The 26,987-nt window shown below is 44.1% G+C and overlaps 1 protein-coding gene across 7 annotated transcripts; it reads right to left on the bottom strand.

Moving 5' to 3' along the window:
- Positions 1-906: 906 nt before the first annotated feature.
- Positions 907-26,189, bottom strand: hhla1 (HHLA1 neighbor of OC90). 7 transcript variants are annotated; one of them, XM_086272541.1, is made up of 15 exons: positions 25,750-26,185; positions 22,980-23,075; positions 22,844-22,900; positions 21,267-21,347; positions 20,862-20,945; positions 20,002-20,085; positions 19,838-19,921; positions 19,700-19,756; positions 18,488-18,568; positions 18,322-18,348; positions 18,122-18,211; positions 16,407-16,952; positions 12,275-12,431; positions 10,959-11,041; positions 907-1,338 (listed from the first exon to the last, which is right to left on the bottom strand). In XM_086272541.1, exons 2-15 carry the CDS (start codon positions 23,068-23,070, stop codon positions 1,295-1,297), a joined length of 1,566 nt encoding a protein of 521 aa, XP_086128667.1. In that variant the 5' UTR covers positions 23,071-23,075; positions 25,750-26,185; the 3' UTR covers positions 907-1,294. The 7 variants fall into 7 exon arrangements, with proteins under 7 accessions (XP_086128667.1, XP_086128668.1, XP_086128663.1 ...); XM_086272542.1 differs by having other exon boundaries at positions 19,709-19,756; positions 25,750-26,182; XM_086272537.1 differs by having other exon boundaries at positions 19,700-19,921; positions 25,750-26,188.
- Between the last annotated feature and the right edge of the window lie 798 nt (positions 26,190-26,987).

The raw sequence follows: 26,987 nt of genomic DNA, 5'->3' as shown, positions 1-26,987 counted from the left end.
TAACAGGGGGCTGATAGTGGGGCGGCAGCAGCTCTGTTTAGAGGGGGGAGAATCGTTTCTTTTTCCTCTAAAGCAGCTGGTTTCCTGTTTTCTAAAAAACTCTGTGAAATTCTCTGAGAGTGAACAGTTTGACAGTCGGTGGATTCTTCATCGATATTCATAAATATCTCTGAAAATTAAACAGAGTTCTGGATCGAGGCTGCTCCAGTGAACTAAAACTAGGCTAAAAAAAACGGCCGCTGAGCTCCACGTGTAGTCCTACAGATATCCTATAGATGGATTTCATTCTGTTTAACTTTTTCCACATAATCGGTTATATCTGAACCTACGTCATCTTTATAGAAAAAGACAACTGGAAAACCAAATAAAGATTTAAAAATCTGAAACAATAAGATGTGCTTGAAAAACGAACTACAATCAAATAAAATGCAGAGAAAACGTCTCCAGTTTGAGTTTTTGTGGAGCAGATGTTGACTCTGAACTTCTGAAACCTGACGTCTGACAAATACCCTCAATAAATAAATTAAAGAATCAGACTTAAACTGAATCCTCTCTGGAAGCTGACTAGAATGATGAGGAAGTATAATAACTCTGTTCTGAGTGTTTTAGGCTTCATGGATACGTGGCTGTCATCTGACACTCCAGGTTTTTCTTTGAGATCACGCCTCGCGCTCCAAGCCTGCCGATCCACAAGGATCTTGATTAGATCAGATACATTTTTGATAACTAATAGTAAGAGGAAAATGTCCCATCTTCACCATTTTTATGCTCATGAACAGTCAGATCTGGATCGACTCCGACAGGCTGAAATAATTCCCTCCTCTGTCCAGACGATCCAAACCTCTTTGATTAATCTGAACAAATTAAGGCTGAACGTAGATCCAAAAACGAGCAATGAGAAAAAAATACAACAATTACCAGACGTTTATTTAACAGACATAAAACCTCAAACCCTACATCTGTTTCTGGGTTTCTACAGCTTCTTCTTCAGATTTCAGACTGTATCAGCCTCACAGTCTTCATTTGATCTGAGGATAAACAGTCCACACTTAGTCTGAGGGTTGCAGATTTCAGAGTCCAGTATTAATCAAATTATTTTTCATCTTCTTGGAGATACAAAGTAAATGAAATCACAGAGTAGATAACGGGGATGAATGTGAAGCCGCGCCGCTGCGTGAGCGTGTAAACAGTTTCCAAACCCGTGCAGATGCAGAAATCTGACTCAGATCTGGCCTCTGTAATCGTGCTGCGTGCCGTAGTTCGTGATGATGAGCGGCTCTTTGTTCCTCTCCGGTCACAGTTTATTGCACATCTTTGTCAGGCACCTCTGTTTCAGGTCTGTGGAGGAAAGGTTACAGCCAGGTCACAGAGTTTTACGACAAAACAATACCAGCTACGGCAAACGTTCCCCTCTGTTTCCTCCGATTACAATCCACGAATGATCCGTATTTTAGTGTGTTTAAGAGAAACGAACCGAGCTGCTGGCTGTTTCCACAAACACGCACGAGCAGAATCACGTGAAGGATTTATTACAGTGCAGGCAACCACAGCATACCACATTAAAAAGGGGTCGCACTCCTCAAAACACCCTCTGTTCCTTTGGTCAGCGGACACAATAGGAGGAGTGTGACGAGCTCTGAGCTCTGATCTCAGCCTGAAGGACGTCAGCAGGCCTCCCAGCTCAGGAAGACATTCAAACTTTCTGTCATTCCTTCAGCGTGCGACTGACTGCACTTTTTACTCGTGGATCAATCAGGCTGATAAAGATTAGACAGACCCAACTAATCACTGCTGCACTGTTGCATTATTACCAGCTGCCAAATATTTACTCGTTATCACGTCAGTGTTGCTGCACTCGAGAGGAGTCGAGCGACTCTGTAATGAGATCTACCACGAGCATCACCCCTGCACAGATTCAGCTTCTTCTTCTTTTAAGTATGACACACGTTCACGAGCTGCAGCTCTTTTCATACCTTTGGAGAGATTACACACTAATGATGCGTCTCTCCACCCTCATCTCCATCAGCCACTGTTCAGGGTGTAGAATCAAAGTCAGTCAAAGGGAACCGGCAGCTGCTGGCAGCTCTTAAGGTGGAATGTTTTCTCACATCATAAATTGTCTCTGAACACACCTTAAATATTGATATGACCACTCAAACCCTTTCGTTTGTCTTAATCGTGACGTCAGCAGTGACTGGGCTTTCCCATGATGCACTGAGTGTTTCTTCTTCACTGATCGTCATTCTCTGTGTTTATACACCTCTCTACATTTAATCATTATTTATTATTAATCTGTGGCTCACCTGTCTTCCTCCCCTCACCCCAGATGGCTGCACCGCCCTGATCCTGGTTCTGCTGGAGGTTTCTTCCTGCTTGAGTTTTTCCTTCCCACTGTCACCAAGTGCTTGCTCACAGGGGGTCATGTGATTGTTGAGGTAATGTTGTGGCTTCTATGTAAATAAAACTGAGCTGAATTGAACAGAATGAAGAAAATCCTAAACCTCTTAAAAATCCTTCTTCCTGTTAATAACAGTTTTCCACCATTTTATCTTCACTGGGATCATAATCCGAACTTTGAGGAGAACCTGTCATGAAGTTTTGTCATGAGCGCGAGTGTAGAAAGGTTTAAAAAGCTTTAGCGAGCTCTCGTCTCCACACTGGTCGTCTCCAGTCCAGGAAAAACAGCAGCACATTTAAACTGAAGCTTGAGATCACTTATCTGAAGGAGCTTTTAGTATAAATGTGATTTATCTTCTTAAGTATTTAAAAATAAAAAGATAAAGTCACTAAAGTCACTGTGAAGTGCCGTGAGTGACTCGTTCTCCACCTCCGATGGAGGCAGTCAGCCTCCGTGCATGGATCCCCACAGGGCTCCTCGATCACAGAAGAAGAAACGATCAGAATGATTTTGTTCCATAATCGTAGCTTCATGCATCGCTCCATCATCTGCTGCTTTTCTAGTCAGGGTCAGGCTGCAGGTGCAGCAGCACCTCCTCCAGCTTTTCCAGAGAAACAATCTCTCCAGTGTGTCTGGACGTCTCCTCCCAGTAGGACATGAAACACCTGACCAAGGAGGCATCCTGGTCAGATGCCCAAACCCCCAACTGGCTCTCTTCATAGCAAAGGAGCATCAGCTTTACTCTGAAAAACCCCAGACGCCAGACAGAGGAAGCTCATTTCTGCAGGATGTATCCACCATCTCACTCTTTCAGTCATCACCCACAGCTCGTGGCCGAGGGTGGGAACAAGAGCCTGAAACACTTCCTCCACACAGGGAAGCAGGTCATCCCCAGCGTATTTACTGAGCTTAAAAAAAGATTTTAATTTCAATGAAATCAAAAATAATTCAAATAGTGGGCATGCTGTTGTTGTGGGAGGTGCTATAGGCAGCGAGGGGAGAGCCGCAGGAGGACTTTGCCCTCAGATTAGGCTCGCAGGTGCCTGCCTCTGTTTTCATAGCCTGGTTATAAAACGCCTGGCTGGTAGCCTGGTTTTTATAGACCGTCTGCAGGAAACCTTCTGCAGCACCCATCGTTCAAGATCCTCCAGTGACGGGATTGCAACGACATCACATGACTTTTCACGCTTATCTTGTAAAAAGTTGCGTCATCGTGTTCGATATCGTTGCCTCCTGAACACCTGAAACATTCTGTGATGATCCACCAACGATTAATTATTAATGATCAAACATGCTTAAAGCAAAGGTCTCACACATACTGAATAAATGATGACTATATGAAACAGATTATACTGACGACGCAGAGCTGTCATCTTTTCCACATTTTCTTTCATTATTTTCTTTATCTTAATCATAAAATAAGCATTATGTGGAGAAATGAATGCGATCTCGCTTGAAAGCTTACCCATAAAACTCCAACAACCCTGAGTTTGCTCCCCATAAATGAGCCGGAGCTTCTGCGATGTTGTGCTGTTAGCTGAGAGTTTTTAATCTTTGCCTTCGCTGCTTTTCATGTCACTTTCTAATCAGGTTTATCGGAGTCTAAAAATAAACCCGGAGGTCTAATGAGAGCCGGAGGACTGAGCTGACAGGCCTCTCGACGGCCTGCCGCTGGAATCGTTCGGCGTGTCAGACGCCGGGAAAGAGGCGACTCTCTCCACAACCTCTTGAGCCCATTAGATTCCTGCAGAGCTGCTGCTCTAATGAGCTGTGATATGGGCCGACACGTCGCCATCAGCACAGGTGAAGGATGGAAGCGAGCTCCCAATTATCCGGTGTGCTTTAAATGCACCAACATGGATCGACTCTCGTACCAGCTTTACTGATGAAGCAGGAAACAACAAGTCATTATAGAACTACAAAATGACCTCATCTTTGAGGCTTTCACTTCTCGGTCCTTACTCGTCAGATTTTCTCCTTGTTATTGTTAAAAGGCCTACACAGACTGTATATTAAAGATGGAAGCAGCAACCGTGACGTCACCCTCTGGATCTGGGAGTCGTCTCATGTGAAGCATTTTCATCTTGGTGTTTTGAAGCACGCGAGGCATTTAGAGGACCTGCCGTCCTTCACTCACCTCCCTGTGCAGGTTCCCGGGTCGATGTCAGCGTTCACCTTTTAACCCTTTTCTGATAACAGCTCAGCGTCCATGTTTACGATAGTTAGCCACAAATTCTGAATGAGGAAAAACGGCTCAGCTTTGTACTCAGTGTAGTGTTCTTCTTCAATAGGTTTTATGTTTCCTTTCTTAATTGCCGTCATCGTGTCCTGTCATGTTTTCATCTCATCTGATTATTTTAGCACTTTGCTTTAAATCTGCTACATAAATAAATTTGACCATATGCATTCATTACCTCTAGACTGGACTATTGTAACTCCCTCTACTGAGGCCTCCCTCATTCCTCTCTTTAGCGTCTGCAGTTAGTACAGAACGCTGCTGCAGCCTTTTATCAGGTGTCAGACTGCATGATCATATGACTCCAGTTTTAGCTAACTTATGCTGGCTTCCTGTGAAATTTCGCATTGATTTTAAAATTCTTTTACTCGCTTATAAAATCTTAAATAACACTGCCCCGTGCTAAAAAAGCACTAAGATCTTCTGACCTGATGCTCTTAATGCAACCTAAGTCTGGGTTGAAAACCAGAGGTGATCGTGTCTTTGCTATTGCAGCTCTCATTCGCTCTTCTGAGACTGTTCAGTCTTTTAAATCTCGTTTAAAGACCCACCTTTTTACTCTGGCTCTGACGTAAAATATTTTGATTATTATTTGGTTTGTTTCTATGGTGTGAATGAGACTCGGCGGGTCCAGGGATCATAGGTTTCAGCCATTTTATTCAATACTTGTCACACCACGACACACCCCAACCCCCGAGTCCCCGTGTTTTTAACTCGGCGGGCGTGATTAAGGGTGCCGTGCAGGTGCGTCCGCCCTGCCTGCACGGCACCGGAGACCACGCCCCACCACAGTAAATTTGTCTTATTTTATTTATTTCCTAACTTGTGGAGCACTTTGATCAAAACTGCTGTTTTAAATGTGCTATATAAAAAAATTTATAGTTTTTTATTTGATTTTGATTATCATTGTCGGGTCTTCACCTCGCGATATTAAGCACGGTGAGGCGACTGTTGCTGTGATTTGGCTCTATGTGAATAAAATGTATTTTATTTAATGGAACACTAAGAGTGAAACATCAGTGGGTGACATTTCAGATGCTTCCTCCATATTTTATATACAACCAGCTCAGAAACCAACAAATCAACATCATGTTGTATTCTCTGCATGCTTACTGAGACAGACCCGGCTTTACACTCTTTGAGCAGGACAACCATTTTCTCATAGACTTCTATACAGTCTGGGCTTTTCTGCACACCGGGTTTCGCTTCCTACCGGAAGAAAGAATGCAGACAGAACTGGAAGCTACGGCCATATTTCATGATGTCACACATCTCCAGCAGCAGCCACAGAAAGCTTCTTTTACGTCTTTCGCACATCCAGTAATTCTCTAAATGCTGCAAGACCCACAAACGGCAGCTCTGATGCTTCGGAACCAACCACATCTCCCAGAAAGCGCACGAATGGATCCGATTGGGAAACCGAGGGATTCTGCAACACGTCGGTCAGGCGGTAAGGCGGGCCCTGATTTATATTCTACTGGAAGCTAATGCAAACCATAGTTTTCAAAATGATCATCATGTGAGACTTAGGAAGACTTGAACAAGCAACTGAGAACATAAACTAACTCAGAATTTACCGAGGTTATGATTTGATTGAGCCGGTGAGTCGCCTCCTGCTGGCCATTATCAATAGCGCGGGTTTAAACCACAACCAATAAGTTCATCTACACTGAACAAAAACATAAACGCAACACTTTTGTTTTTGCTCCCATTCCCCATGGGATGGATGTAGAGACCTAAAATTCATTCCAGATACACAATATAAACATCCCTCCCAAACAGTGGTCACAAATCAGTCCAAATGTGTGGTAGTGGGCACGTCTGCTATATTGAGATAATCCATCCCACCTCACAGGTGTGCCACATCAGGATGCTGATCTGACATCATGAGTAGTGCACAGGTGTACCTCAGACTGCCCACAACAAAAGGCCACCCTGGAAGTTTACAGTTTTTTGTTCTATTGTGGGTCTGGGGACCCAGAACCGGTCAGTATCTGGTGTGACCACCATTTGCCTCATGCAGTGCAACACATCGTCGCATGGAGTCTATCAGATTGTCAATTGTGGCCTGTGGAATGTTGGTCCACTCCACTTCAATGGCTGTGCGAGGTTGTTGGATATTCGTGGGAACTGGTACACGCTGTCGTATACGCCGGTCAAGCACATCCCGAACATGCTCAATGGGTGACATGTCCGGTGAGTATGCTGGCCATGCAAGAACTGGGACATTCTCAGCTGCCATCTGCCCTGAACAATGTGAACCATGATTCATCTGTGAAGTGCACACCTCTCCAACGTGCCAGACGCCATCGAATGTGAGCATTTGCCCACACAAGTCTGTTACGGCGACGAGCTGGAGTCAGGTCAAGACCCCGATGAGGACGACGGGCATCCAGTTGAGCGTCCCTGAGACGGTTTCTGACAGTTTGTGCAGAAATTGTTTGGTTATGCACACCAATTGTTCCAGCAGCTGTCTGGGTGGCTGGTCTCAGACGATCTTGGAGGTGAACCTGCTGGATGTGGAGGTCCTGGGCTGGTGTGGTTACACGAGGTCTGCGGTTGTGAGGCCGGTTGGATGTGCTGCCATATTCTCTGAAACGCCTGTGGAGACGGCTTATGGTTGAGAAATGAACATTCAATGCACGGGCGACAGATCTGGTTGACATTCCTGCTGTCAGCATGCCAGTTGCACGCTCCCTCATTGCTTGTGGCATCTGTGGCATTTTGCTGTGAGACAAAACTGCACATTCCAGGGTGGCCTTTTGTTGTGGGCAGTCTGAGGTACACCTGTGCACTACTCATGATGTCAGATCAGCATCCTGATGTGGCACACCTGTGAGGTGGGATGGATTATCTCAATATAGCAGATGTGCCCACTACCACACATTTGGACTGATTTGTGACCACTGTTTGGGAGGGATGGTTATATTGTGTATCTGGAATGAATTTTAGGTCTCTACGTCCATCCCATGGGGAATGGGAGCAGTAACAAAGGTGTTGCGTTTATATTTTTGTTCAGTGTATGTTGGTCAGCTGGGTAACGTTGCTGTTTATGTGTAAACTATTTTCCTTTACAGCAGCTGGGCTCCACGGTGGGAACATTTTGCTGCATAAATAGGAGAAATTGAGAGTTGGGTGATTAATCTTTCATCTTCCTGGTCTCCAGCAGCCTTTCATTTCTAGTCGGCGCTGATCGCCTCTTTAATCAGTACCAAGTACAAACGAGCGCACCCAGACTTCAGATCAGCTTCAGATGATCAACAACAATTCTCTGAGTAACAACGGAGCAAAATTAAAGTGAGATTTGATTTTTCTGTTCTCGGTCAGCAGAGCTTTGTAGGGTAAGCATGAAAACTGAATGTTTTTGTCAGCCTGTTGTCATTAAATGCTTTCTGAATTAAGTTATCGCTGTTATCGCTCCCTGTTTTCTCCTCTTTGTGAGCAATTTCTCACCATGAAACACAAAAGCAGCCTGAGAGATCCTCTGGTAATCACTCCTCGTTATTTCTCACTCCAACATTAAAACCTAGTAAAGGTTTTAGCTTCTTCTTCTCCTCATCTCTGGCAGATCCTTCCACACGAACCCAAACAGAAACCCGCCGATCATCCTATCCATATATTTAGGAATATTAAACATCCCTGGGTTTTCCTGCAGTGCTTAGAAGAGCACAACATGAATACTATCCTAAAACATTTTCATCTTCTATCATAGGGTGACAGCATAGCTTAAAATGCACCGATATGAGAAACAGTTCACCGTTTATACTTAATAAGATCACATCTTTCCTGTACTTCCAAACTCCTCACGCCATAGCCACTATTTTCTATGTTAAACTTACAGCTCCACATGTTTCTTTTATGCCTCATGCTGATACTTGAGTAGCTTTGCATGAATAAGCGTTTAAATTAATCACTTTTAACTCCTGCTGAGCCTCGGTGCAGCTACTGAGTCCATCCTCTGACTCAAACCAGCAGTTTTTGCTCCTCCTCCTTTGAGCCAAATTTCTCCTCATTGGCTGCCCCATAAAGTGGGTGTGGTTTTCATACTACAAGATGACATCATACAGAGCAAAGAGAAAAGAAACTGTCTGATCCATCACTTTCTCAATGTATATGAGATGAATTAAATACAGAAGGTTTAATTGAGACTCAGTAATACATCTAATAACTTCTCAGTGCTCTGCAGTTTCAAACCAGCACCTTCAGGATTTGGATCAACATCAGTTGTTTTATCTGACTCCTTTCAACATACGTGATCAGACTGCTTTAACCCTTGGATGCACAACCTACCAGTACCTACACTCTTCCACGAGTGGGGTCAAAAATGACCCCAAATAGAAACAATGCATTTTGCTATAAACTCGGTTGTTATTTGTCAAAATCTTTAAAATGAAGAGTTGTAACATTCTCATATTTGAGGTATTCCTCATAAAACGTGTTTGTGACATGAGGCACTTTGCATTTTTATTTATTTTTTCATTAATTTTAAGAAATCGCAGTTTTTGTATCACTTTTGTATGCTTGCTCCGCATATACTGCAGAAGCTGGGTCTTCCCTCTGAAAGGCACAAGTTGTTCATCCACTGTAACACAATCACTGAGGATGAATTTCTGCCTGCAGTTGACCAGGAACAGGCCCCATACGTAGCTGAAAGCTGCCATATGGTTTGTTTTCAGTCGGTAGGCTCTGGTCCTCTTGTCATCAAAGTGCAAGAAACGGCGAATATCTTTAAATCTTTGAATTGACATAGTGGCCTGTACAATAGGTTATGCAGAGGACTCCCAAAAAGCACACCAACTGGTACATCCCAGTTCTTCTCACTTCCTGCAAAAATGGTCAATCAAATGAAGGCCAGGAACTTATGTTTGATTATATTTTTCCACTCTTTCCCCTGTCTGTGGCTACTCTTCGTGCCTCCATGTTTGTGTATGACAGCACCTCTTCTATTATATTATCAGACATGAACATCTTCCATGCATTTACTGGGGAGACAGTACTAAACCCAACTGCAAGCCCTGGCTGACTAATTCAGAATATTGTGGCTAGAGCAGTAAGAGGGGCTCATTCTGTTAGACTCAATATCCATTTCCTCTTCAGAGGACTCATCGGAGGACTCCTCTGTATCTGACTGGCCTTGTTAAGTGGGGGGGACAATAGTCTGGGTCCTCTATATCTGAGATGTCAGATTCTGAGTCAATGCCTCTGATGGGCTCTTCATCCCATCCGTCCTGGATCATTTGTAAGTCCACAGGGATCCTTGCTGGCCTCATAGCAACCATGCTACTTTAAAAAACATCAGAAAGGACAATGTTTGAAATGCACAGGAAACTATAAAACAGGGCTGCACATAAATGGTCCTCAGGTGCGCATTTGCAGAACCAGATAAGAAGTTGGAATGCGTGTTTGCGAACATAAGATGTTCTGGAGGAGGACAGACATTTGTTCAGAACTCTTAAAGATGCCAAAGAAGCAAGCTCCGTAGGCAATAACTTTGGTGTTCCTCCACAACAAAAGAAGCGCCTATTCTCTGAATTTCCGGGAATACTTTTATTTTGACAGCGAATGCACACCTGCAGACCACTTATGTGCAGCCCTGACTATAAATCACGTATGTTACTGTGTAAAAATTAATTCTTGATCCATCAGAAGTGTAAGTGGGTCAGTGAGAGTTGCTAAGAATGAAAGTTTCATAGAAGATTCCATAGGAACTGCTTGGGGTCATTTTTGAGTGGGGTAGAGATACAAAAACTGCATTTTTTTTAAATTAATGAAAAAATAAATAAAAATGCAAATGGCCTCATGTTACAAACATATTTTATGAGGAATACCTGGAATATGAATATATTACAACTTTGCATTTTAAAGATTTTGAAGAAAAACAACCCCTGGGGTCATTTTTGACCCCACGTGTGCATCTAAGGGTTAAAATCATCTGTCCATGAATCGTTCGTCACTATGAATCGTCTTCATGTTCTCAGTGTGAAAATGTCTATTTTTTTATTACTTTCTTTCCTGTTAGCTCAAACATTTTGGAGGTGCATGTTTTCTTCAAGTTTCTTGGTCAAAATCTTAACAAACTCCTACAAAATCAATAGATAATGTTGTGGCCGACTGCATATTTTACAGATTTGAAAAGTTTACTCCTTTTCTCTTCAAACATCAATAAAATATGCAGTTTGCCCCGGGGCGCCCAAACTCTTTCATACGGCTGTATCAGGCTGAAGCGCTGAGTTTATAATTTGCTGCTGCAGGTGTTGGTTTTACTGCACAGGGAGTCTCGAGCATCAGAGCCCGGCAGGTCAATGACTCATGCTGTCCACTTACTTCTGGAGAAGGAGACCCTCCTGACCCGCCGACACACTTCAGAGGTGTGCTTCTCATACCAGAGGTGGCTGTCGTCACAGTACCTGCAAGACAAGATGACAGCATGAAGCGCTGACCTTGAGCTTCTGCTTCAGAGTCAGCTCGCCATGAGTGGGAACTTCAGCTTTCAACAGACAGAAATCAGGCTTGTTTTGAGCCACATGTCCGAGAATATACATTTTAATTGATGATTAACCTGCAAGCAAATACAGTCTTTACATGGAGGTGGTCACGGTCTCTGATCACACCAAAGCATTCCCAAAGCAGCGAGCAGACATAAATCTCTCCAGGACGTCCTGAGTTTGCCCAGGGGGTCTCCACCAGGTAAGACATGCCTGAAACACCTCACCTAGGAGGTGTCCCTCTCAGGTGACTTCAGATGTGTCAAAAAGAAAGGAAAAAAAAGGTTTTGGCAGCAGGGGAATTAAACCACCAGGACTTCCACCCTGAACGCTGCCCGGCCCACAGACCACTTCACCTCCACAGCCCGACCTGCTGAGCGATCAGGCCAAAGAGCCACAGCTGTCTGGCCTCTTCCTCTGACCCGGCTCCAGCACGGATCCTGGGGAAGGTAACTCGCTCTTTTTTTCTTCTTCATCATTCGTAGTAAGAGCTGTAAGCCCCAAACAGGCGTTAACCCTCAAACAAGCAGGGTAAGAAAAGTCAGAGCACCTCTGACGCCACAAGGATTACACCAGGAGCTCAGTGATGCCCCGGCTCAGATCTGGGATGTCAGGCTTGTATTTAACCACATGGGGGCCAAAAGAAACTACTGAGCATCATTTTGAGTTGTTGCAATTTATTTAAATTTCAGCCAAATCGACTGACCTGTCGCATCATTGTTTCACTTTGATTTTCAGGTTGTTTTTTTTTTAAATCCAGCCCTCTGCAGGTCGATAATCTTTGTTTCCATCAAACAGCATGAATAACACATTGTCCGGTCCTTCTCAGTGTACATACCCAGCATGATTTCTTCTCATTTTCTGAGCAGTGCTCATTAGATCGAGAACACAAACAGCTTCATTTTAACATTTGCTGCTGTGAACTGTCACGAATGACGTCAGCCACTCATTCTTGTTAAGAATACTGAAAGCTTCACCCTGTAATTTCTGTCTACCTGTGTGTGTCTCTGCCTTACACTGCCGGGGTTTATTGTGGCCACCTAAAGAAGTGCAGCAGCTGAGAGAAATAAGTGATGCAACACTCTGAGCAGGAGTACAATTCAAACCGCCGTCTGCAGCGGTGCTGTCTGGAGGCAGCAGGGGGAATTTGCCGACCTTTTCATGCGCGTCTTGTGGCTGAAGGGTCTGCACAGGCACTGGGAGAAGAACTTGCACAGCTCGAGGACGCAGGGCTGCAGCTTGTGGGCGCCGACGGTCGTGGCGGCGCCGGGGACGGACTCGGCGCTCAGCTCCGGCCTCCTCCAGGGACAGCCTCTCAACACACAGAGAGAAGAACGTCAGTCGTGAACCGGCTTAATTAATCTGTGTGTTCTGCAGGAGAAAATCTAATTAGGAGGTGATGTCCACAGACAAAAGGTGATCGTCACATTAAAGATAATAAACATATCATAAATTAACCTTTAAAAGCTCACAGAACATTCAGATGAATTTTAATTGCGTGCTCGTCCACATGCTGCACGTTTTTGTTCGCCTTGCAAACAGGATCACGATGGGAAAAATCTTTTCCTATTCAAATTTAAACCAACAAGAGGGATGTTTGGTCGCTGGTGTGGAAATGCAGCACAAAGGATTTCATCCTGGAGCGTGATTAACATCAGCTTGGCAACCCAACCAAAAAAAGCACGCACAGAATCTGCTTTTCATACATGGGACATTTTAGAGAACATATTACAGACGGTGTGATGACGTGAGGGAAGGCGTGCACACTATTGTCAGTGTCGCTCTGATGGTGTCATTGGAATAGTTTCCAGCTGAATGAAGCTGCAGTCAGTCGGGAAAATTTCAAGAAAGTTTCTTGAAAAGCTAAAAAACCTGAGGCTGAGGAGTTTCCTCTGCAGCAGGGGCAAAGTTCAGAGTTCAAACACTGAAAGGGTTGGCTGAGAGGAGACCTTCATGATGAAAGTCTGCAGAGAAACCTGAACAGAAACATACAGAGTGGACTTTGGACCTGCAGAGAGCTGGACTGATACGTTCAAAATCCCACAGAGTCGTGTTAAAATGTTCACCTTTACAGCAGAAATAAGCACGTCCTGAAGCAAAAACACCGCCCGCCTCTGTGACGTTTCCTCCTTTGTCACAACTGCACGACTGTGATAATTTTTATAACTCACCTTTTTCAATTAGATCAAGCTTAAAGTTAAAGTTGGGGGTGTGGCTGCTTTGATTGACAGGTAGATGCTGTTAGGTGTCTCCTAGGCCCCGCCTCCACATCAGTAAGTCAGATCTGCAGTCTTTGGTGTTTGTGTTGCTTCATTTTTCCCATATTTACTGAATTTTCTTGGCTGCCTTCTGTAAACCGATCAGCTTCAGTTCCCTTTAAACCTCAGTGCTCTTCTGTCCTTCACGTTTGTCCTGCAGCTCATCCAAACCTCCATCTGCTTCTTCTCCATCACCACTAGCCGCTACACTCCGGCGGGTCCCGTCCTACCGCCTACTGCTGCTGGGGCTCTGCCCTGCGATGTAGCTTCTAATATTTTATAACTCTGTGCTTCAATAAATTATGTTCAGTTCTCTCAGAGTCTCTCTCCTTATTAAACTGCAGTCACTGAACACAAACCATCGATTCTGGAGCAGTTTTAATGCAAACATCCAAAAAGTCTGTGCTTCACTTTTGGTGAATTAAAATTCTGGTATTGTGTTCGTCTTTCACTTCACATTAATTAGCAGATGACTGAGTGTGCAGCTCACTATGATTCAACGATAACTCAGCTCTGAAACATGGATTTAGTTACATTTGTAACTTTGTAACATATTGTAATATTAAGTTTACTTAGTTACTGTTCCTACTGTCGTGGAGCAACTGTAACCACATAACTTCCTCTGGGATTATTCTGATTCTGCCACGCCCATCTTTTATTTACAGTCTATGTTTCCATGGTGACACACGGAGCTGTGATGGTGTGGGGGGGCTTCAGGCAACAATGAACCCACAGCAGCTTCCTGCAGAGACACAGCAGCACGTGAGGTTTGAGGGTCATGTGACTGACGAACTGCTGAAAACCTGACGTGAACTCATGAGTTCAGCCAACAAGTGTCAGTTTTCCTTCTTCAGCATCATTGTGAAGAGGAGAAAATCAGTCAGCAGGTGAACTCATGCAGCTTTTCATCTGAGCTCCTGTCTCCAAATTTACTCATCATTTCATTTTAATTTGAACAGAAATAAACACAAAAACAACAACGACCTGATTTTCAGCGTTCATTCCTGAGTGTGTGTGTGTGTGTGTGTGTGTCAGTCAAACATCAGCCTCCACAGGCCGACACTCAGACATGTGCAGCTGGGTGACAAACGCTCATTTCACTGCACGCTAATGACTCGCTGACAAATTGCACAGGATGCTCCGGCCTTCTGATTGTTGCTAGGCAAAAATCAGAGGAGGGGACGGGAGCATTGGGGGCGCAGCTGTTATCTGCAGTGTGGTGTTACTGCCATCTAGTGGCTGTGCTGGGAAAGGTGAAGAAACACACTGAGCACCTCACAGGTGATATCTTAGGAGCCACAACCATCACGTGCTGCTGGACATTAATGCAGCGCAGGGCACCGGGCACATCAACAGCAGGCGCTGGGTTTGGACTCGCTGCTGGTAACAGATCGGAACATTTCTCTAACTTTTCTCACTCATTTGTTGGACAAACTGTAACAATCATGATTACGATCACCTGTTTCAGTTTACATCACCGTCACATTATTTACCCCATTCCTGTCCCAGTTTTAGTCCTGAAACCCCAGAATGGCTGTGAATGAACAGATGACACAAGCCAAACCTGAGATATGCTGAATTCATGCTGCCAACGTTTACATAAAAACACCGGCGGCGTCAGCCTCCTTGTGGAGACACGTGTGGTATCAAACTCCTGCATCACATTGTTCTCAATTTATCATAGTCACAAGATTTTCAGAAACCTTGACCACTGATTTTAACCTCGGGGTCAAAGTCACTATGATTCAAACTTGTCAGAGATTTTTAGTAGATACACCCATTGTATAGATGCTCCTATGTCACCTCGTACTCTCGTTATTACATTCACACACTTGCATGTCCATGCCACCCACCCGTCACGTCATGATAATCGGCCGTTTACAGCTGAGGGATAAAAATCCAAGAAAATATACGAAGGGTGTCCCAGCAGGAGGGTCCTGGGTTTGAATCCAGCCCAGGGCCTTTCTGTGGGAGTGTGTGGGTGTTCTCCAGCCTCCTCCCACAGTCAAACACATGCAGTGAGTGTGAACGTTGCCTCTGTGTGTCCCGTCTTCCTCCCTGACCTATGATAGCTGGGAAGGCTCCAGCCCCGCGTGGCCCTGAACTGGAGAAGCGTAAGAAAGTGGATGCTTGTTGTTTTTCTACACAGTCTCAACTTTATCTACCGTGGGTCACACTATTTATGCAAATTACACTATATTCAATTAGTGAATGTGCATTTCACATATTTTAATCCATTGTCACATAAAATAGTCTTAATGTACGTTAACGGCTGGAAACAGTTGACATTTGAATCCGTATTCATTTTCCTCACGATGTAATTATGGAATTTCATAACGAGCTCCTGGTTTACGCTGAGTGCAGCAGACAGATAAACGCTGAACGCTTGGCCTTAATTTGACTTTAACCTCTGCAGCTTAAAACCCATCAAAGCTTTCACACAGGAGGCTGCGAGCCTGCGTTACCATGGTTACTATCTGCAGCATGGCTTCCCGTGCCACACACACACCTTTCTCCAGGCTGAAATTGAATCAGTGCCGCTGGTGTGTCCAGAAATGACAAAGGAAGGCTGCAATGTGATTAGAGTCGCTTTGTGAGAGCAGGTCAGTGGGCGGAGTCAGACTGTGGCTACAGTGATGTTACACAGGTCTCCATGTTTGATTTCCTCCGTATCCATTCATCAATAACGACATAAAATCACTCGTCTGTCCTTATGTTTCCCAACAAGCCGTCATCATGGGTCACAGTGAACCCGTCGCCATCTTTGTCCAGCAGGTAAAACTGTGAGAACTTCTTCAGAACTGAAGAAGCTTCTCGGATGAGAGGAGAAACGTCTTCATGAAACTTAAAGAAGTCCAGATTTTCTCTCATGTATTCCTCTGGTGCATTTTTGGTTTTATTCATTTTTTATTCTGGTTATTTGCCACATTTCATCTTTTTTATTTTGAGAAACACACAAGAGCATCTTCCTCACTGCTGAAGCTACAAAATAATTCATATTAAAATATCTGAAAGAACAAATCGTTTACCTGGTTTCTCCGTTGGCTTGCTGGGAGTTGTAGTTCCTCTAACCAGAGGCCCTGTAGTCCTCCTGGGCACCGTGGGTCCTGCTGAGGCTCGCACAGGTGGAAGTCTCGTGGAATGAACTGTGGACGTCGTGTGCGGGGCTGCTGTGCTTGTAGACGGCGGCGTGCGGATCAGACTAACTGCTGGTGAGAAGGTTGAAGCTCTGCCCGGCGTCGTGGGTAATCGTGGTGCTGCTGTGGTGGGAGCTGCAGCAGTCGGAGCGGCGGTGGTGGTGGTTTGCCGTTTTAAGGTTGTAATTGGTGCTAAAGTTGTTTTTTCCACTATAGTTCCACTCTGAGAAGATGCCACAGTGGGCGTGGTCCCCCTTTGTGTCGTTACAGCTCTTGCGGTCATGCTTGGCGCCATGGGTTGCTGGATTGTCTCCGGTGTTTCGGCTGTAGTGTAACTCTGAGGCTTGACGGTCGTAGGCTGTGGAGCTGTTGCGAGCGGCTGAGCTGTGGTGACCTTCGCTGTAGATGCAGCTGCTTCATCCACAGCTGTTGGTGAAGCTGATAAACCAAGAGAAAGAAATAGGCTCGATTTTCTGTCTCCACAAGAGTGAAAGCAGGACGCAGCCATCATGGGACTGAAGACAGAACCACGTGTTAAAAAATAAACACGTTTACAGCCTGAGTCAGCAAACAGGTAAAGCTTAAAGGTGTCCTCGACTCCACCTCAGCAAACTGGACCTCTCCACTGTGTCCATGCAATTTAAACTTTTAACAGAACCTATGCATATAACTGTAATCTGTACACAGTCATATAAACAGCAAACAACAACAATAAACAACAAAACTACTTCATTAAACTTCACCAAAAACAAACAAAACAAACCGAGAGACAGAGAGTGGGAGCATCAGTGGTCTGATCAACATTTTAGTACACTACAGGATTTAAAAAGGCTCGATGACCACAGAAGACCAGATGGGGGATGATCACAGGATCTTTTCCATGGTAAAAACCCCCCCACACCTTTATAGGAAAGAAACACCCTTCAGAAGGTAGCTGTATCCAAGCACAGGGAAGACAGAGGTTTCACACTGAGATGCAAACCAGTGCTGAGTCTCAAGGACGGAGGCAGAGCAACAATGAACATATGAAGCTAAGATCAACCTGCATCACAACCACAACAAGGAAAAAAGCGCACAGGAGGCTTGAACAGGTAACAACGTACATCATACGACACTGGCTGTAAAACAGTGTGACGCACAGACGCATCGCTTCCTTTAGCCAATAACTAATGTTTCTCAATCATGTGACACGACACTCGACCACGGAGAGAGCTACACACTCTGCTGAGATTCACAGCTCAATAACATGACAATGAAAAGTAAAAAAGACCCTGGCTGCAGTCGCTCCGTGTGCTCAAAGATCAGTCTTTTGGTCTTCCTGGTATTTCTCACACAAACAATTTCTCCTAAAAATTAAAACCTAGCATCTGACTGACTTCATTATACTTTTAAAAACCTGAACAATCTCTTTTATTTAGTGTTCATTCATGCATATCCTTTTAAATGTGCTTCCAGTTCTTTGTTTTACACATTTGGTTGTGAACATCAGAGATAAACCAGCTTAATCCTGATTAAACTTTGGAAACCGAGTCTGGCCCGAACTTCCTGACAGATCGAGCTGTGAAGACGAGCCAAACGCTGAACGCCGGCCTCCTGGAGAGACTCACCATGTGCGGTTGAATGGACTCTGCTGGTTAGCATGGAGCTCATCCCAGATGGAGAGATGTGACTCAGATTCGTGGGCAGTTGGTGCCATTCTGAGATTTAAAATAGACAATTTGAAGAGGAGAATTAAGCGGCTCTTCGAGCGTCTGGTTGATGACAGCAGATGCTTGAAGGGGCCTGTTAAAGGTCCTGATGTACTCACCGACAGGGAGCCGGAAGGAGATGTTAGCTGGTTCAGAAAGACAAAGTGGGGAAAAAGAAAGTAATGAAAAAGAAGACATAATGAGCTCTACACTGATCTGGTGCTGTTCGTTTTAATCTGCCACCTGCTGGTCATCAATGAATCCGTCACAAACCAGTGAACAGACCTGTGTGCGGTCCTTCCACGATGGTCTGGTTGAAGAGCGGCGTGATGGAGCCGACGTCCCACAGCTCAGGCACCTCTCTGCCTGGACAAAACACAACGTCGCATTCAGACAGACACCTTCATCAGCAGCATCATCATCAGCCTCATCTTTGATGCCAGAGATGTTAAACTCATTTTACAGGGAGGACTGCGCACAGCCCACCGATCCAACGTGGGCCAAACAGTGAAACGCCAATCAACAAAGTTTAATTACACATTTAGAAAAAGAAAAAAGGGGCAATTTCTACAGTATGTCTCAGCTTCCTACGTGATGAAGATGAAATAAATGTGTCGGCATGATGTAAACTGTGTGTGTGTCAGTAGGAGAAGCTGCAAAACATGAAAAGTTAAAAATATAATAAATATACGCCCTCCTACTTATTTTACAAAGCGGTCCAGCGGGCCCCGGGCCTTATGTTTCACACCATTGCCTATAAGGCAATGGTGAAAGATTTTTCAGGTATACTACAGGAGCATTTATAAGGTTTAGTCATATATTTTATCTCTTTAATCGCTCTCTGAGGTCTGTGGAAGATAACAGAAGCTTCCCCACCAGGAGGCGCTGTTTTACCAACTGCGATTGTTTTTGGATCTGCTGCTCTTTGACCTTTTGAGAGCTCTTTTTAGCCCCTCTGCAGGATGCTTTGCTGTGTTAAAGTGTAAACAGAAAAAATGTTTTGTTGATGTTTACGTGATATCTCTTTAAAACCAAACATGGAGATAAGGTCACATAACTGTTTCTTCACATTCTGCTGAGAGCTTTCATTTTTAAATGTTTAAAAACACAAACATTTATAAAAAGTTCCTCAGTTTCAACCTCATCTTATCTGATTTTTGGCTTTTAAAAATGCTTCACCATGAAATAAATCAAGGGAGAAAATAAAAATGTGATACACACAAAGGAAACACTACTGGAATATACCCAACACATTTCTTACTGCTTGTTCTCAGAACAATAAAGATTCAGCTTTTAAAAACAGTTTATAGTTTCACACAGCTATAATAAATCTGACTCCTTTCTTGTGAGCATGGACCGGGTATCAGTCTTAGACGTGGGTCAGGAGCAGGAAGAAAAGGTTTCTACTTCTAGACCTCTGTGAGGATAAAATAAGCATGCAGTGTCATTCCCCCAGGCCTCAGAACTTTACTCAGGACAGAGGAGGCCTACACATACCCATCTTACCGGCCATCACGCAGATGTAGATACAGTCTGAGTTATTCCTCTGGCTCACTGAGACACAAGCAGACAACACGCCGTTAGCCAGAGACACAAACACATCATATAGCGTTTCATTTAAATAGCATCTACCACCTGAGAGTATCGAGGAGGATTTAAAGAGCTCGTGCAGGTAGCTTGTAGAGTTTCCCATCACATCCAGCAGTATGGCTGTAAAGTCTGATGGGAAACAAAAACAAGTTTACATGCAGCAAACTGCACGAAGCGTAAAATGAGGCCGAACGTTCGAATCCTCCTGCCTGTTAGGTCGTTGGTCTCGTTTGTGACGCAGTAGCAGAATCGCCTCCTGAACACGCTGCTTTCTATGCTTCCCACACTGGAAACTGCAAAACACACAGAAACTGTTCAGAGAGCACAAAGTCATTCAGGAATTTAAAGTTTAAGACGTGTCAGGACGACACGGCCTCCAAACATCTGCTGACCTGCGTATTTCCAGCTTGTTAGTCTCAGCTTCTGCTAGCAGAGCTTTGCATGATTAACAGTTTAAAATAATCCTCATTTATCTTATTCTGAGCATTGATGCAGTTCATGCTCTGCCTTCAATGCTCTGTTTTAGCTCTTCTCCTTGGGCGCCCGGGGCCTTTGCCCAGCTCAGATGAACATATTAGGCATGTCTCCTCTTGATGACATCATACAGATCCCACAGCAGGAAAAAAACTGTATGAAACTGTCCATACACTGACCTCACGACTGAGTGGATGACAACACAGCCACCACTGGAACAGGAGATATATGACAGATAATAATCAAAGTAACAGAATAAGTCCTCCTTAACAAAGTTTGGCAAATAAGATTATTTCTGTAATATGTTAGGACACGTCCTCGGTGCTTTATTTTGCAGTTTTAAATAAAATAATGGGTTCTTCCCTTTCTCAGCCTTCACCAGTGCATCAAACTTCACGACTGACCCTAAAGGTAACAATCTGACACGATTAAAGAGAAAGTCTCGTCTTAAGAGTAGAGATGGTTAACATGCGGTGGTGTAATTACTACACATTCACACCACCAGATGGCAGCATAGACAAATGCAGCCTTCGTGTTACTCTTTGCTGTCTGCAGCTTCGGAGGAAGCAGACGTTTGTAAGGAGAGAACATTTACTGTTGTAGACCAACAGGGTGAGTTTGTGCAGAGCCAGGGAGCTGTAGGACGTGACGCTGAGCAGAGAGAAGAGCTGCCGGGAGCCTGCAACACAAAACAGGCGAACATGTGAGCTCACACAGCCTTAGATGCATTATTACATACAGGAGAGCACTGCGTTCACTAATGACAATCTCATGATTAAGGAGAAAGGTGCAATAATCAGTAAGAGGACGGGGTCGATGTTGCGACCTCGTCAATGAGCCTGAAAATCAAAATCAGAGTTAAAATGTTAAAACTGGGCTGAAGGGAAGCTGCTCTTTGAGCGCACTGCTCCTTTAAATGTTGAGTCCTCTCTGCAGTTCAAAACCAACAGAAGTGTGACTCTGTGGTTCAGACCTGAGAGACAGCGACAGGACAACGTACCCGAGTGGCTGGAATTTATTAAAGTATTGACGAGCGGCGTGAGGTCGATGGCAGCGGGGTCGATGTGCTCTGCTGGGATTTCTGGGAAATAAAAGCAGAGCGTGAAGTCAGCGGGAGCTCGTTCTGGGTGTAATCTCCGTTATGGAGACAGCAGCATCAGCAGAATGAGCCAGTGTAATTACTGGATGTACTGGAAGGGAAAAAAAGTGACAGTTACCCAGAGGAATGGGTCCCCGGGGGGCGGGGCAGTTATTTAAACAACACAAGGTCAGTGTAACAGTTGGTCTAATCGGCATTTCACTGAACATTTCAGTGATACAACCCAGAGCAGGTTCACAGATGTTAGCTGATGACTTCTCTGAAGTGTGTGTTGGTGATGACGGTATTTACCGTTAGACAAACTGCTCCTCTGGGACGTTAACGACGTCTTTAACATTCGGGGTTTGAGTTGGTAAGCTTTGGACTGAAGCCTGATGAATGGCACATTTTATGCAAATTAACTGAGTTTTAGTTACAAAAAGGAGGATTTTTTCCACATATTTCTTAACATTGACCAACTGTACCCTCCATCCATCACCGCTGCAGCATCCTCAGCAGAGGCCCAGACCTCCACCAGCAAATCCAGGCAAACACTGAGGCGTTCCCAAGCTAGCTGGAAGATAATCTTCAGCAATTTGCCAGGAACTCCTCACCTAGGAGGTGTGCAGGAGTCAGATTCCCAAACCAGATCAACTAGCTGAGCTTCACCGTTTGGAGGAAGCTCGTCTCAGCTGCATCCTATCGGTCACTAGCCAGAGCTCGCGGTTGTTCGTTGGTGTAGATCGAGCAGTAAATCATTAACTTTGCTTCCACGCTCTCTCTTCACCACAACGGATCAGTCTGTCCATCTCCTGCTGTCCCCCCCCCCCTCACTTGTGAACCCAGAGCTCCACCCTTTCCCAGCTGTGAAGCTTGGTATTCATTGACTTTCTATCCATCCTCTTCCACATATCCTTATCAAGGTTGTGGGGGGGAGGGGGGGGGGGTGCTGGAGCCCATCCCAGCTACCATAGGGCGAGCGGGGGAGTATACCCTGTGTTGTTGCAGGGCTAACACACAGAGACATACAGACAGAAAGGCCGCGGCCAGGTGGAGGATTCGAACCCAGGACCTTCTAGGTGTGAGGCGCCAGTGTTAACCTTATTCAATTAATATATTCAAATATCACCTGGTTAAAGAAACAATATAAAAAAGAAATCTGACATGTTCAGTGACTCAGTCTGTGCTGTGATGCAAACCCAGAAAGTTTTTTATTATTCAGAAACTGCAAACCTCAATAAACATAGTTTCCTGAATGTAGTGGGGGACAGTCGTGATCTTTAAAGATATTCATATAAAAAATACACTGAAGCCAGTTGTGTGCGCCTCCACATCAACTGTGTGTAGGGTTTTTATTTTTGCTAGGTGACAGCGCTGCAGTCGAAGTACTTTGTGGGGCTTTAAAGTTTCTTTGTTCGAGCTGGAAAACAACACGTTGAGACGTATTTGGCAGCCACAGTATGTGAACAAGCAGAATGAGAACCAAGGAGGAAAAATACCCGTGGAGTCAGCAAAGTCTCTCCTGTGCCTGTCCTCCTGCTGTCTGCAGATCAATGCTGGAGGAAACAAAAACAGCAGTTATTACTATTATTAATAATTAAACCAAACAATAGAGCCTTTATAGCCTCGGCCTACCTTGGCTCACGAGCAGGAGTATTAAAACTGCAGAAACACAGATTATGAAAGAGAAGCGTGGATGCTGTGTGAACCTCCAGGAGCCTGCCATGACTGCTGCAAACACAAACAGCATGCAAACGTTCACTCTCAACATAAAAATACAGCTTTTAGTGGGCTACATGGTTAGCACAAGGGCAAAGCCACCAAACCCCGTGAATTTGCATCTCATGTAAGCTGCAACAATCAGCTCATATATGAGAGACACGTTGCTCTGTAGAAATCAGCCTCACACACAAACAGAGCAGAGAGCCAGGAGTTACAACATAAAAGCTGAATAGATCATCGTCACATTAGTGCTGGAGACGACGTTAAAAGTAATTATTGTAACACTTTGTAATGCAGCTGAGGGTGTAATTACCCTGTAACGGAATGAATTTCAATGCATTTTATTTGACATTACAGTGTAATCGAATACTTAAAGCTAGGTCTGTGAGAGTAAGGATGTAACAGGGTGTAAGTCAGGCTTTTACAGGAAACAAAGAAATAATTATACTGTAAGTAAATGTAAGAACACTGTACTTCTACTGTAAGTACAATGTACGTACTTCCAATAGAAGTACATGAGTCCACTCCATAATACAACCCCACAGAGTGGAGCATATTTATGATGCAAGCTGTGGAAATAATGTTTGTTTTTCTGCAAATTTACCGTGAAACTGAGCACTACCTCAAATTACTTACAGTATAATTATTTCTTTGTTTCCTGTAAAAGCCTGACTTGTTGTTGACACTCTGATTGTAGTGTACCTACCTTTAAGTATTTGTAAGTAAATATAATTACATCAGAATTTTAAATCAGATGCACTGAAATTCCATTTGATTACAGGGGAATTACACCCTTAGTGGTGGCCCACCAAAACAAATAAACTCAACAGAATGAGGCCATAAACATCTGTGTATAGCTCTGAAAGCTAATAACTGAAGCTGAGTTGGGGACTGGCCGTACTTTAATGTAATACTAATTTAAACCATTAGGTGGTGCAGTGAGTCTAGATAACCTTTATCCAGGTAAATGATGAAACACACATTTCTTCTGTAAAAATGCAAAGTCTGTGCAGGAAACAGAGAAGAGGCTAAAGAGAACTACAGAAAGTTAAAGATCCAGAAACATCTGAACATCTGGTGATGAACGCGTCGGCCAATTAAAACACATCAGCCTCTCTCTGCACACTGCAGGTAAACTCTGTGCCTCCATCAAACACCTTCAAAAGAGTGTCGGGTTTGTGTAAAAAACGTCACTGTGAAGGACCAGGAAGCCCTTCACAGTGACGTCATGATGACTCTATAATCCCACCAGTAGACCCAGTGCTCCCCAGAATGTCGGTAAAGATTTTTAGGAGCTTTTACATTAAATTTTCTTGGCATCTAATTTGCGTTTTGTGCGTTCAAAGTAGGGCTGCCACGATTTGTCGACTAGTCACGATTATGTCGACTATCAAAATCGTCGACGACTGATTTAATAGTCGACGCGTCGTTTGAAGCTTTGTAAGATCCCAAAAGACCCAGGAATAAGTAGCAGGATTTAAGAGTGTAATAACGGACTGAAACAGAAGATGGCAGCACTGCATGTACAAGGATGCCAGCTGCCGTTAAACCCCGAAGAAGAAGAAGAAGAAGAAGCAGCTTTGTCCCAGAATTCATAGCGCGGCCCAGCTTAGTTTCCAACAATGGCGGTAGCTAGTTAGTTTTAATATTACTCATTCTTTCTGGGTCACAAAATAAACGTTTAACATATTTTCAGGTGAGAATGTAGCTGTGTAAACCTCAAATATCTGCTCAGTTTATCAGGACACCACATATTTTCAAAAGCACTCCGATGTTTTCGGAGACGTCTGTTACCCACTAGCTCGTTAGCGAGCCGGGGGCTAGGTCACTAGCGCTGTGAGAACACCGGACTCCCGGCAAATTGTTTTCAAACCCACCGCCGTCTTTCGCTACTCAGGTTAAATATATATGAGTCATTTAGATAACTTAAAATGTTATTGTTTGGCTTTTTTTTTTTCAGTATTTTATTTGTTCCTGAGTAAATCGGTTTGTCTGAGATTAAAGTTATAGTTTTTACACAGCTGAATAAACGTCAAGCAGACAGCTGATCATCAGAAGTGTGAGATGCTGGAGAATATACTCCGGTGTCCTGTTATATTTTAGATAGCAAGGAGTTTATTAAACTTCACCGAGACAATCTGCTAATTTCATTAAAATTGAATAAACTATCATCTTGTCTTTATTTTTAGTTAGCACAGACCTTAAACACTTAAAGCTGTAAGCTAATGATAGTTATATAAGAGCAGATGCTGCTGGTGCAATAAACTGTAGTTTTATGTCCAGTGGATGATGATCTGATTAGTCGACTAATCGCATAAATAATCTGTGACTAGTCGACTATCAAAATAATCGTTTGTGGCAGCCCTAGTTCAAAGAAAGTCTTCCTCAGTCTAGTCACTGCATTTCTGTATTTCTTGACTCATCAATTCTGATCAAGATAAAAATCACACACATGCACAGTCACAGGTTTCACAAATCAAAGTCAAAGCAAACTTTTTCTTTTCAAAGTGAACCGTCTTTGTTTCCATAAAAAGAGGAAAATATATTGTTTTTACAGCAGCAGCAGCACTCAAAGTTCACAGCATTCAAAATTTTAACTCCAATTCTTCGATAGTTTGACCTGCCATAATATTATTATTATTATTGGCTCCCAGCTAAAATAAAGCCAGTGAACACGTCTCACCTGCTGCTTGAATTCACCTGCTGCTTGAATTCACCTGCAGCCCTGCGGAGCCTCCACCAGCCTCCACCCTGCGGTCACACACCGGCGGTCAGATAACGATTAAACAACGCCTGTTTTCTCCCCTCTGAACATCAGCGGGCTGACAGCTCAGCGAGCTCTGGCTGCAGGCCGGGTACTGATCCAAACTCACTCCTGCAGCTGCACTGCAAGAAATATCCAACTGCAAGTGCTGCACTACACTGCCCCCCAAAGGCAGAGACAGGAACTGCAGGAGGCTCTGAAAGCCTGGAGATCGACTTCATGCTGTTTGACGGTGATGAGAACAGAAAACTGTACTTCAGCAAGTCGTTTTGACCATGTCTACGTTCCTAATTGCTGCCACGTGATTGGCTGGTTATATATTTGTGTTAGGGAGCAGTTGGACAGTTGTTTCTGTAAAGTGACAGGTCAGTGTAAATTTAGTCAGTCAGACACTTCAGGTGAGGTCAGGCTGCTGTGTGTGGCCTCTCCTCACACACCTGTTTTCATTTAGCACGAGCTAATTCAAGCTCTTTTCATTTATTGGTCCAAGTTTCATGCATCCTGCAAATAAGCTGCTGGAACTCCAAATGTCTGACTCACACCAACATACAGCCACCTCACTGAAACGATCCTTGTGAAACACAAAACTTTGAACTTCTGTAAAAATCTAAATCATACCTGACGTGTTTCTTCAGTTACACCAGATGAAATCCATCAGGATTGGTACTTAGCCTGAGTCTGTGGAAAGTTTATTTTTAGAAGGACATTTCTTACAGTGTAGGTAAGTGGCCATAATAAGCCGCTGGAGTGACATACGAGCCGTGGGGAAGATCAGTGAATGAGGGGAGTGAATGTGAGTCTTTAATGCCGGGGGATCGGCGGGCACTTTGGCCATCCTGGCGTTCACATTCAGGCACGCAGCGGTAACTGGCAGTCAAGGCTGCTCAGGGCCTGGGAACGGCCGCCCCCGGGGAACAGAAACAGACTTTTAGCGCATAATTCTAACAAGAACGAAATGAAATGAGCTAATGAGTGAAAAACAAGCTGCACACGTGTCCACTGATGTTTGTGTTCTGGGGTGGAAACGTTATAAAATAAGAATCCTAAAAATGAGTTAAACCATCTTCACAGAGTAACAGCAGCGACAGCCGGAGCCGCTGTGAGCGAAATAATAACGTTCATCTGAAGGTTTTCAGCAAGAGGCCACACATGAGAGT

Source organism: Aulonocara sp. 'chitande type north' Nkhata Bay, linkage group LG18 (genome assembly GCF_057382095.1).
Source record: "Aulonocara sp. 'chitande type north' Nkhata Bay isolate Kocher_YH1m ecotype deep benthic linkage group LG18, A_spYH_male_GT1.1, whole genome shotgun sequence".
Lineage (NCBI taxonomy): Eukaryota > Metazoa > Chordata > Actinopteri > Cichliformes > Cichlidae > Aulonocara > Aulonocara sp. 'chitande type north' Nkhata Bay.
This window is presented reverse-complemented; position numbering and strand designations above follow the sequence as displayed.